The 12,013-nt window shown below is 51.0% G+C and overlaps 3 protein-coding genes across 3 annotated transcripts; 2 read left to right on the top strand and 1 right to left on the bottom strand.

Annotated features, from left to right (window-relative positions):
- The first annotated feature begins 124 nt into the window (after positions 1-124).
- On the top strand, positions 125-2,045 carry PV06_04399 (uncharacterized protein). Its single transcript, XM_016405290.1, has one exon. It carries the CDS (start codon positions 616-618, stop codon positions 1,747-1,749), a length of 1,134 nt encoding a protein of 377 aa, XP_016263496.1. The 5' UTR covers positions 125-615; the 3' UTR covers positions 1,750-2,045.
- Positions 2,046-3,401: 1,356 nt separating this feature from the next.
- PV06_04398 (uncharacterized protein) lies at positions 3,402-4,679 on the top strand (the record flags this gene model as incomplete). The annotated part of the gene is made up of 2 exons (XM_016405289.1): positions 3,402-3,894; positions 4,021-4,679. The coding sequence occupies 2 exons, from the start codon at positions 3,402-3,404 to the stop codon at positions 4,677-4,679; spliced, it is 1,152 nt and encodes a 383-aa protein (XP_016263495.1).
- A 283-nt stretch (positions 4,680-4,962) lies between these two features.
- On the bottom strand, positions 4,963-10,877 carry PV06_04397 (uncharacterized protein). The gene is made up of 2 exons (XM_016405288.1): positions 5,620-10,877; positions 4,963-5,566 (listed from the first exon to the last, which is right to left on the bottom strand). Exons 1-2 carry the CDS (start codon positions 10,324-10,326, stop codon positions 5,393-5,395), a joined length of 4,881 nt encoding a protein of 1,626 aa, XP_016263494.1. The 5' UTR covers positions 10,327-10,877; the 3' UTR covers positions 4,963-5,392.
- Between the last annotated feature and the right edge of the window lie 1,136 nt (positions 10,878-12,013).

Here is a 12,013-nt window from a genome sequence, read left to right as displayed (position 1 = left end):
CGTCGAGGGCGCATTGATTCGCGTTTCATTCCCTCGTCGTATTGATTTGCTCCATTATAGTCCGTAGTGAGTCTCAGGTGACTTGTGACTGCGGCCCAAATGGTCAATCCCTCGTATTCTTCAACTTGTGATCTGCTTGTCCCTGGCCTCACCTCCTGCGACATCATTCTCTCTTTCGCGCTTCTTCCAGCACAGCCATTGAAATTGATCAGCAATTCCTCAACTTCATATCCAAGATACTATCAAGTTTCAGACTCAAGCATCGACCCCAGAACAATATTGCGACCCCGATTGACGATCTTATGACCCCTTCCGCACCCTACGTACACCTCTACCAACCAACAAAGGCCTCCCACTGTTCCCTTCCGCACAACCCTCGCGACCTGCCTGGTGCATGCAAATCAATTAATACATTCTACACATTACATTCATACCTAAAAACCGACGTTTCAATATTTGATTCCTCCGACATGTTATGCATTCAATATTGTCTTTGAGCAGCGTCTCTCTCCGAAAGCCCCGCTGCGACCCTCGAAGCGACTGACCAACTTTCCCAAATTACATCTTGCACAACAACCTCATATCCCTCGATAAAACGGTACCACTGTCAGCGAAATGTCAGCCAAAGAATCCTCCATCAATGACAAAAGTGCTGCTCCTAGCACTGAGTCCAAAGAATCAGCCTCCCCGTTATTGAAAGACCCCTCTGTCGAGCGCAACGAGAGACAAGTCCTCGGGTCAGCAGCTGGAGATACATCTACAAAGCCACGAAAGAGAGACTTTTGGAAGTTGGGTAAAAAGAATGACGAAGATAAATCCAAGGGTAAGGGACCTGCAACATCCGCCCCTATGCCTATTAGCCCACCAGCTGGGTTAATTCCAGTCTCGCCTGGCCGATCTCCAGATATCCTCGCCGGTTCTGTTTCACCGCATAGGACATCCATGACCTCTCCGCATCCAGTCTCGCCCGGGCTAGGCAGGCAAAGCGCCTCTCCCAGGCCTCAGTCCCCTGCCTCATCTATGATTTTCGAAAGGAATGTACAGGATGAGGTGGTCCACCCAGAAACATCTCCTCATTTGCCTTCCCATGTTATCATGGAAAACCATATTGCGCCTGCATTGGATGCGTCCGCTGAAGCCATTACAAACGAGAAACTTGATCCAGACACGGTGGAGATTGTGACGTCCGCGACACATCAGCCAGCGGCCGTGACAATCACAGGTTTAGGCAACGAGCAATCCTTGGCCTCGTCCATGCAGGATGAATTCCCTGCCCCTTCAACCCATCGCCAAGACACGGACAACACGTCGACCTATGGTTCATTGGACTCGACCGATGTGCGCCGATTGAGCTTCATCTCGTTTGCCGATGTGGTTCACGGAGAGCAGGAGGCGGGCGATGTGCGACGTGATTCGGCTCACTTGTCTGGCCACCCATCTCTTATACCTCCCAGATCCCCTTCTCCTGTCAGATCTCCCACCTCTTCCGCGGCGTTTGGGACCTCCCCACCAACCAGTGTTACGGCCTCGGTCAAGGGATTCGAGACGTCCCCGAACCGTGCTCCGCGTGGCACTGGCAGTCCATTGCCAGGACAGAGTTCGCCATTGGCCATGGGAAGTGAAATCAACGTCGAAACTATGAGGCAAGCATTGCGAAAGACTGGTAGCGGAGACTTGAGCCATTTTCGAAGTGCGCCAGCCAGTGCGGTCGGCAATGACGATGGGACATACGATCGGCCTTTTAGATGAGGAATGAGTGCAATAACAAGACACACAAGGGCCCAGATATACATGAATTTACGCAGGCGGATTTCATGATGATTGGATGGTGGCTATATGGGATCCAATTGTGGGTTGGGGTCGAACGGATGAAATGGAAGATTGGAGGGAACCATCTTTACGACCTGGAGCTGACCGTTCATTTTTTGAGTTCGTCGAATTCCGAATTCCTTTTCTCCTGATCCTGGCACCAGGATGCGGCGTTGTCTCTGAACCGATGATTTTTAGATACCACTTTTGTTTGAATGATGATGATTCTGTTTTGATTCTTGTTAATGTTCAGACTCGACCGGAATTGCTTTTGTCTTCCTGTCTCCTCGGACCTGCGTGACGCTTTTGATGCCTCGATAAATGCGCGTACGCGACACACACTCGGTCGATGCGAGAGAAACAGGAGGAAGCCAAGCAGACACAGGCATCAGATTACGGGCGACTGCTATGAAAGATTGTAGCCGAAACTGTGAACTCGGTGCAGGAAGAAAGACGCCCACGATTCGTGTCCACGGTGAGTATAGGCGTATGCACATGGGTTACACCAAACTGGGCCAGACATTTCTCCTGTCTACAAAGAAAACAAAACAAAAACAAAAACCTTGATCCCAGGCTCCCAACGTTTGGAACCTAGGTAAGAAAATCCCAGTCGTGTGATGGATTCTTTTTTTTTGCTCTTGATCGCCGGGTTTACTGAAACATCTTCCTCCTCTGATTGTTAGACCTGAGTCCTCTTTCTCTACCAGATTTCATCTTCTTCGTCTTCGTCCTCCTGTCCAACGCCGAGTCTGATCCGGTATCTACTGGGATTGAAATCCTCGGCCATGAAAAGAACGGTGTACTTCTAATTCGGTGTGAAGCAGTGCTACTTACGACAGGGTGTACTGGATTTCGAGACATTGGGGGGGAAATATAAGTCTGACTAGTGTTCAATTTCCATGCAGACAAATGAGAGACAGTGAGTAGAGTTGCTGATTACGCGTATTTGCTGTGATTGAGAAAGGGTCAAAGGTAGAGACACATGGGTATTGAGAGGGAGAGAGAAGATGTAGTTTTGATGATGACCACAAAAGTACTGTACGTCAAGATATTCTCCGACCCCGGATTCTTAGTCATTTAGTAGCAAGGAGCAGATACGGAGTACAGGCCTTAGGGGACCTTTTGATACCATTACAATAGGTAAAGACTTCTCCATACTGTGGGTATTGACTGAACCTGGTTCTGTACCAACAACTCCTCACAACTTCTTCCTCGGCATTACGAGAACCTTCTTGTTTCCTCGTATTCGCGACAGAAAGTCAGCCGTAAGATGACGGCGACCTTCTATCGGGTGTCAAGACCTCTCGTTCTTACCATCTCCTAGTCTCTTTCCATTCGACTATTCTGATTGTCTAACAAACAAATGAGACTCATCACTTCTGGCGATTGATGATTCAACTCTATTGACGTGTCTTTCGCTTTCGCTTTCGCCGCTCGCGATAACGAACACCAAATCTACAGTATCTTGATCCGATCCAACAACGCCGACACCTGTTGTTGAACAACAACATTATCAATCTGACATCTCACCCTCTCTCTCTCTCTCTCTCTCTCTCTCTCTCACGGTTTCTTTCTTGTCTACCAGCAAAACAATGTCATCTCAAAAGTCGTCCTCGCCGAGCTCGTCTTTGAGTCTCGCCACCACCAGCACCATCAAACAATCCCTCCTCTCACCATACATCACGGGTCCTTTACTCTTGTACGCCACTCTCTACCCGTCCGTCTTGTCCAAGGTCCCATGGTTCCCGGCGGAAAAGAAACTCCCCTTGCCCTTCCGTATCCCCTTCACCACCCGCGACAGCGTCACCCTTCGCGCGGACCCCCCTCTCAAAGTCCTCAAGGTTCTGTTCGGTATCGGCGTGGTCATCCACCTCAACAGGTTCCTGAACCGCCTGGCGTTGAATTACTGGCATGTCAGGAAACAAGGAGTCCCTTGGTCCTTTGACGTCGAGGGTGCCGAAACCATAGTCGTCACCGGTGGTTGTTCCGGGTTCGGAAAGGAAATGGTCCAAATGTTTGCAGACCAAACAAAAGCCAACATCGTCGTCTTGGACATTCAAGAATTACCTGATGACCTCAAAATGCGTGAGTCTACAACACCTTTTTTCCTACCTCTCCAACTTACCTCCCTCTGCCTGCTCCTACTTTCTCATCCCCGAGCGTCGAGATTCGTCAAACAAAGCAAGTGTTGATTTCTGTTCACCTCAAAAGTCCCCCGAGTCACATGTCACAAGATCGACCTGTCATCTCCTTCTTCAATCACAACCACAATCAGTTCACTCCTCGACGATCACGACATGACCCCGCCGACCGTCCTCATCAACAATGCCGGCATAGCTCAAGCACACACGATCCTCGGGACTTCCGACGCCTACCTGTCGCGCATCTTCCAGATCAACGTCTTGTCCCATTTCACCCTACTCCGACTCCTGTTGCCCGTCATGCTCCGCCGACGCAAAGGTCACGTCGTCACCTTGGCCAGCGGCGCGAGTTACATTGGGGTGGCCAATTTGGCCGACTACTCGGCCACCAAGGCCGCGGTGTTGGGCATGCACGAGAGTCTGGTTCAAGAACTGGCCCACCACCGTTACGGCCCCGATGGCCATTGCATCCAGGCCTCGATCGTCCACCCGACCTGGGCCCGGACCCCTCTGATCGGTTCCTGGGAACCGGAACTCTCGCGGTCCAAACAGTTCGTCTTGACCCCGAGGGACGTCGCCTCGAAAGTGGTGGCCCAGGTCCTGTCGGGAAGGAGTGGGAGCGTCTTCGTCCCCGACAAGGTCTGGCAGGCGACCCTGGTCAGGGCGGTACCGGATTGGGTGGCCATGCTTTTCAGATCGGGACTCGAATCCGCCACAAACACAAAGTGATACAAGATAAATACATTTGTACTTTCCGCCGCGTAAAGTCTGTCTCTATCAAAACAGTCGTCACCACTACCACGGAGTGACGGAATGTGATTACCTGGCAATTGCAGTCCTCCTTCAGCTGGACTAGCAACTGTGACAGTACAGGAGTTCTGGTATGCGTAGCACCCGAGTCTTTACACAATCTACAATCACCTCGTCTAAAGTACTGTGGTGTGTCTACATCTCTTTTCAATCCGTACAAGCAAAAAGAAACCACGGCCTCATAAAAGACCTCCGTAGTTTGATCATTTTGATATTCTACTCGGTTTCTACCTTTTCTGGACATTCTCATACGTACCACACTGTACGCCACCAAGAAAGAACGAAGAAAGATGCATTTGACCTTCAACACCACACCCATTATTCACAGTCGTCATAATCCGAGTCACTTGACTGGTAATATTTTGGTTTTGAGAGAACCATCATCCATCCAACTCTCTGCCACATCCAATTCTTAATTACTCGCTTTTGAAAAAAAAATCGACAATACCAAGTCAAAGAAAGGGACCGCTCTGTACATCATTTTCATCATCATAATCACATCACCACCAGCAGCTTTGCAGCTTTGTTCACTCGCCAGGAGTAAATAGAAAATTCTTATGTCATGAATCAAACTTGTACAACCGTCGTATGCATCTTGAAATTACAACCAAAGCCAGACCACACAACCCCGCTTAATAGGCTGCTGTCGCTTCATCCTCGCTGTCGATCTGATGCGGACTTCCTCTAAATCGAGTTCTCTTGATGGTGTTCATATCACCCTTTGAACCACTTGCTGTTGTAAGTGGCCTAGGTCCAGACGGTTTGCGTCCTTGACTTTGCGGAGATCGCAAAGCTGCCACAGGAGACTGGCATAAGCGTCAGCAAAGAACCATTCTCAGCTTACTACATTAAGACATACCTTATCGAATGCTGGACTACCTGCGCGGGCAGCAGCCACATGGTCGACGTATGTCGGTTGTCGATTCGAAGGAGAAGGACTCATCATCACCTTAGGGGGTCGCTGAGGCACCAAAGGCTCATCATTTGGAATCTTCGGAGGCCGCGGTGGTCCTTGAGAAGACGCAACGCTTTTATTGTCGTGGGGAATGCCGAGATCCTGGGAGTATGTCAGATCAGAGACTGGGCTGACATGTCCTCCATACATGGCTGCAGTGCCTTCTGGATTTCGGAATCCATGTTGATGATCCCAATGCGAGGAGGTCTGCGAGGTTGGCGACAGTTCGTCATTGTAGAGCTGGGCTTCTGATTCTAATCGAGACTGATATCGACCAGTTGGACCTTGTCGAGGTTGAGGGTGTTGCAAGTTCATACTATTTCGATGTGCCTGGTATTTAGGGTTGTCTGAAATCTGGCTGGGCAACAAGGGAGAACGTGGACGATTCTCTTCATCCTCATAGTGTTCTTGTTGGAATGAGCCTTGCGAACGAAGTCGATCGTCACCTTGAGGATCATTTTCGTATTCGTATTCCCCTAGGTTTGAGCCCGAACGAGAAACCTCGGAGTACGGGCGGATTCGCTGGTTGCTTGTTCGATAGTTCTCCGTCGAGGCAGTAGTCTTGGACCACCTAGAGACCATCTTGGGGATAAAAGAAGATGAAAAAGTCTTGTGCTTTCGCCCCGAGCCGTCGTTCGCGGAATACTGAGGAGTATTGTCGTTGCTCAACGAGCCCATATGTGGAACATGCGTTCGAGGTGGAGTATTCAGAGGTACCGATCCGCCTCTGGTTTGTCGACCAGGATCAGCTCTGGTTGGGGTCGATCGCGACATGGCTTGAACATTTCCAGCGGTAGCTGCACCAAGGCCATCGCCATAATCCTCATATTCCTCATCCCCTTCCATCACTGTACTGATTCGATTCGAAACATCTCGTTGCATGGTATAATTGCGGTAGTCTGCCTGACGAGAGGAGTTGTTGGAAAAGAAGCCTGAACGATCACCCGTAGATGATGTACCAGCCTGTCCCTCAGGTTCATAACCAGTATCAGTAGGAGGCTGAGCATTGTCTGCTGAGGCTAAACTCGTAGACCTGGGCTGGTTTTGCGGGACCGAAGTAGACTGTATGGCTCGAAGTCCTTCTACTTCGTCCAGCAGACGCATAAGCATGTTTTCGATATTTTGTAGCTCTTGCGTATTCTTAGCACCGAGGCCACGGAGCGCTCGTTGAAAGACGTTCCGCCGTTTCGAAGGGAGCTCCTCCTCTGAAGCTGCAGATGTGGCAGCGCGAGGAGTCATCGGTTGCGGCCGAGGTCCACTGACAATCTTTTGTGTCTGCTGATGTTGTCTATCAGCCGAGTCTATGATCATTCCGTCCTGCTCGGTTATGAATTTTTTCATATCCTCAAAGGAGTTTCTCATTTCGGCTGCACTACGGACGAGTGTAACCAGGATTTCCGTGTCTCGTGCATTGCGCTGGGCGTCGCGCACTGTCAGATGGTCCATGAGTGCCACAATATCTTTTGACTGGATGTTGTCGCGGCCACGTCCTGAAGCACTATCATACATTGGTGAAAGGCCGTGGGACAACCCACTGACATATTTGTCCCGACCAGTGGCAAAAGGATCGTCCTCGAGAGGAGCATTGATGGCGAAGTTGTCCTTGTTAGAGTACAGACCGGGAGAGGGAGCATTGGCGCCAGTTTCGTAGCCTTCATCCTTGCCTCCAGGTGGCGTGGCTAGTGGCAGCGCTTTCATGTACAGGTCGCCTTTCTGATCCAAGTCGGAGCCACGGTTAATGGACAGGGCTTGCGGAATCAGGTCGGTGCCAGCAGAACCTATATCTCTGCTTACGGGCGGGAGTACCAACTCTGGATGTGAGCGTGGTGGTGTCGGGTCGTAAGGCCAGTGGTCAGTACTGCCTTGAGCCATCCCGCCAATCGGACCTCGAATGATCGAGGGGTTGGTTGTGATGTCTGAGTCTGGCGATCGCTCAGATTGATTCGAAGGTTGGTTTCCTGACGATTGGACTGCTGGTTGAGCCGGGACAGCATCGAAATGCTCCATCGAGCGGGCAGGGCTTTGAGGAGGGGAATCCATTATGTCTTCACCAGCAGGATAACCACGTTCGTCAAAGCTGTGGTGTGATACTTCATGCTTCAAGGGGCTTCCTCGCTGAGAGTGGTATGGACTTTGCTCTTCTCGGGCGCTATAGGAGTCTGCTTGACTCCCACGCGGTGAGTAATGATTCGCAGAATCAACGACTGATGGCTCAATCAATGATGCCACTGCAGATTCTACACCCACTGGAGACTCGATGTACTCTGCAGTCGCGCCTGACACTTGGCCGACTTGTCGTCCAGCGGTAACCTTGTCGATATACGGCTCATCGCGGTAACTCTCGTTTTCGCGATGTTGTTCTTCAAAAACATCAACATCTGCTTGCCTTGGCGTGGAATTGTATGAGCTTGGATGTTGTCCCATGATCTCACTGCGATTTTCAAGACTTATGCCTTGAGGTCGTCGAGAGCGAGCCAAATCAGTACTTGGCGCCGATGATATTGAGGATATGGATATTTGGTCGTCCATCTGAGGAGTCTTCTTCGGCGAGTTGATAGACTCAGAACTTCTTGCGTGCATGATGGATGTACGATTGGGTTCGGTAGTTTGGTAGCTAGCGACACTTTGTATAGGGCTTAGACCCCTTCTGATCGGATGCTGTTGATGCAAATTTCTCTCGTATGCTCTTGCTCGTTCAGGATCAGTCAGGGCAGCAAACCCATGAGTTGCAAAGTCAATATCATCCACTTCGTCCGAACGATCAACGCCATCCTCGTCGAAGGTCTCTTTCCTGGATGAGATATCAGGGCCGGAGAGGTTATGCTCTGAGAGATTGCCATGATGAGTACCAAGTCCTCTCTTTAGATCCAAAGAGTTTCGTGTGGGTGTGAATGATCCTGGCGAAGGCACATCGAGAGGCGAGCCACGTATCACTCCCCTAACCTCACCTCTGGTTGGAGTTTCGGTCCTGCCATCATTCGAGGACTTCAAAGAACTTCGAGTCAGGTCGGTCCCGAGATCACTGACAAAGGGCATAGGAGGAACATGGTGTTTTTGAAAGGCATCTTCCTTCTCTGCAATGCTGGCACTCCGACTGCTGCGACTCTTGCTTCGACGCCGTCTTCGGTGCACTGAATACTCGAGGCTCGAGCCAGAATCATGAGACTTAAGAGCTGCTGCGGTCAGTGCTGCTCCCCCAAGGGCTCCTGCCGCTACATCCCGTAAGTGATGGCTTCGATATTTTCGGGACTTCTTCTCCTCGCGTATGCTGTTGCTATCAAGCGACTCGGTTGGATCGTAGCTTTGCTCGGATGGGGAGTCGTAATCAACATTCTTGTGACTCCTACGGCGGCGGGAAGAGCCTGCAGCCAAACCGGACTCCGAGTCTCGACTTTCACGTCGCTTTGATTTGCTCCCTGACGACTTACGTCGTGATCTGTCGTCCCGAGAGATGGTGCTAGAAGAAATATCCGAGGGACTGCTTAATTTATCGTGACGCGATCGATGTGAGTGTTTTTGATCTCTTCTTATCGCATCGAGCTCCGGTAGTATCATCCGTTTGACGGCGTCTTCGACTGCTTGTAGGAGTCTTGGATTATTTGTGATGGAGGCATTTGAAGCGCCAGATCGTGCTGAACGTTGGTCGGCTGGCCGAAGGTCTGCGGATAACTGGGAGCCACTGACAAGACTAGATCCTGTGGCACTCGGAGCGGATTCATCTTCAACAGGCTTCGTGACACGAATTCTTGCTTCGCGATTCGGTATTTCAGCCTCTCTGCTGCCGTTGCTGCGGCTGGCGCTGTGACTGCTGTGTTGTCGTTTCGCGGATACTCTAGGCTTGTTACTGAGCTTCTCAATGACCTTTTGAGTGATTCGCTCGTTACTCAAGTTCCGTTCCGCCGGTATCACGGGTGGCTTCAGCCCGTCGTAGGAAGTACCTCTGGCGACACTGCCGCTCTGAGTCGAAGGCACCATGCTGATAGTTTGATGTGGTCCGATAGAGCTCTCGGCCGGCATAGAAGAGATATCTGATCCTGGTTCAATGTACCTGGCTTCCGGGGAAGGGCTTCTCTCTGAAAGTTCGCTGGGAGTGCCGCGCAATACCTCGACTTCGACCGGTGCAGCAGATACAAGGTCGTCAGCAGGATCCAGCGAACTTATGTCGCTTGTGATTGGGTTCTCGGCAAGAGACTCGTTACCTCCCAGCACAATACGATGACTTTGGGAGGGTCGTCGAGCCGATTTAGATTCAGTCACCAAGATGTGTCCTTCTCCCTTCTCCTTGTTCTTCCTGGAATGAGATGGGGTGTATCGGACCCGTAAGCTTGGCCTTCGTTGACCAGACTCGGGTGTCTTGTTTCCCTCAAAGTACTCAATAAGTAGAGAAGTCTGGGATTGTTGTCGGGTTTTTGTAAGTTTGCCCTTGGCTTTGTGCTTTGGGGCGGTCGTGATAGTGATCGGTGTACCGTCGTCCGGAATAGTATCGGATGTCTTGTCACTCCTCCGTGAGAGATCCGTACCCAGGTCTGTTCCAAGTCCAGTGTCGTCAGTCGGGCCTAGTTCCGAGTCGGTGGGCGCAGGCAGAATTGGGCGTCGACTGGTAAAGCCCATTCTGAAGCTACCTCAGGCGGTGGGAATTCATGGAGGACATGCACAGATCCTGTTGCGCATGCACTCTTTATTTGAACAGGTCGATTATTTATTCTCCTGCGAGGCAGCGGCTTTGCATGACTTGTCGGTGAAAGAGGGGCTTGCTTAGTGCGAGGCTTTCCGTCGAATGTAAACAAAAGGCTGCAGGTAGCGGCGATAATTGATGTCCACCAGAGATTATTTATTAACGTCGTTGGAGTGACATGAGTGAGATCGGTGTTCGGACGAGCTGTTTTTGCGATCGTAAGGGAGGATTCCACTCAGGAAGCGACGAACAGGTGATCAGAGAACAGTTCGTGGAAGAATTGTGAGGCTGGGAAATTTGTGGACGAGGTCTTTGTTTGAGACAATTGTCACCGTTTGTCTAGGATCGCAGTTGACGAACGCTCACGGGTATCTCTGGCCAGAAATCAAAAGGCTCAACTGACAAGCAAACACGCAAGACAAGACTGGCTCGGAAGGGAAAGAGAAAAGCTGCTGAAGCGAATTCGATGGAGATGGAGGTGGATGAGTTGCGGACAGCTGGGATTGTGAGAGTAGCGCAACAGCAGCAGCAGGGGACGGAGTGGTAAGTGAGGCGATTGGGCTATTGGGCTACTGGGCGGAGGTGAGATGGAGAGGCAAGTTCTCCGTACAGAGGCACTACTGTTGGCTGTTTAGGCCCTCTAGGCTCTGTAGGCCATCTAAAAATGCCCGGGAATCTTTAGAGGCCCCAAATGGCGCAGTGACACCAAAGTGCCCGCTAAGCTTAGGCGATATTCAAAGGCCAGTCACCTTGTCGGCAGCTCGCCACGCCGACCAGGAACCCGCTGGTAAAGGCTCAGCAGGCCCTTTCTCCTCTCTGTCTGGCGCCTCCATCCATGTCCATTTTCAAACTTCATCAACAAACGACATGATCTCATTCACTGGTTTCAGAAGCCTCTTCATGCAAGCTCTGACGCGAGCTTGAATTATGGTTATCATGAGACAGCCGTCGTCGAGTGTCGGTTCGCCAGGCCGGCCCAAGCTCTCTCCAGCTTTTTTATTCTCCAGACAAAGCTCGGGCGTCTGATTTTCGGGTACTACCACGCACAGATCTTTGCTGCCCGGAAGTATTGTCCTTATGACTTTGACCGGTACCAGGTTATCATCATCAGGTTTTCTTCTAAATGGCGCTGCTGGAATACCGACACACTTCCCCCCTACAGACCAAATCTCAAACAGACATCTCAACAATAGATACGAGTCCTACCTCTCGACCAGCTGATGCATCGTTGTTGACCGCCTCGATCCTGTGCCCGACGAGGTCCAAAATTATCCTACAATCACAATTGCCAAAACCATCCACCGAGAGATCCGGCTTCACGGTTGGCGGGACGAATGGCTTCCCAGCTACGGGCCTTTGCCGCCATCCGCACTCCCCACAAGCCGCCTTTCTTGGGCCTGTGGTGGCCGCGAATGACGCCCAGCCCTGACGAGAAAAGAAAAGAAAGAAATTCCTGCATGGTTGCACAGGCGACGGGGCGGTGGTGCGCAGGCAAAAAAATGTGATGAACAGTTTCAGCGACTGCTCTCCCATCCTCATTCGTCCATTCGATCTCGTTTTGCCAGCGCATCATCCTTGAGGCCACGAATCGTTTTGTACCGTATCAATCATTATTGCCGTGTC

This window comes from Exophiala oligosperma, assembly GCF_000835515.1.
Source record: "Exophiala oligosperma strain CBS 72588 unplaced genomic scaffold supercont1.4, whole genome shotgun sequence".
In the NCBI taxonomy this organism is placed as follows: Eukaryota; Fungi; Ascomycota; class Eurotiomycetes; order Chaetothyriales; family Herpotrichiellaceae; genus Exophiala; species Exophiala oligosperma.
Note: the sequence above shows the minus strand (reverse complement) of the source record. Positions and strands in the feature narration are given on the sequence as shown.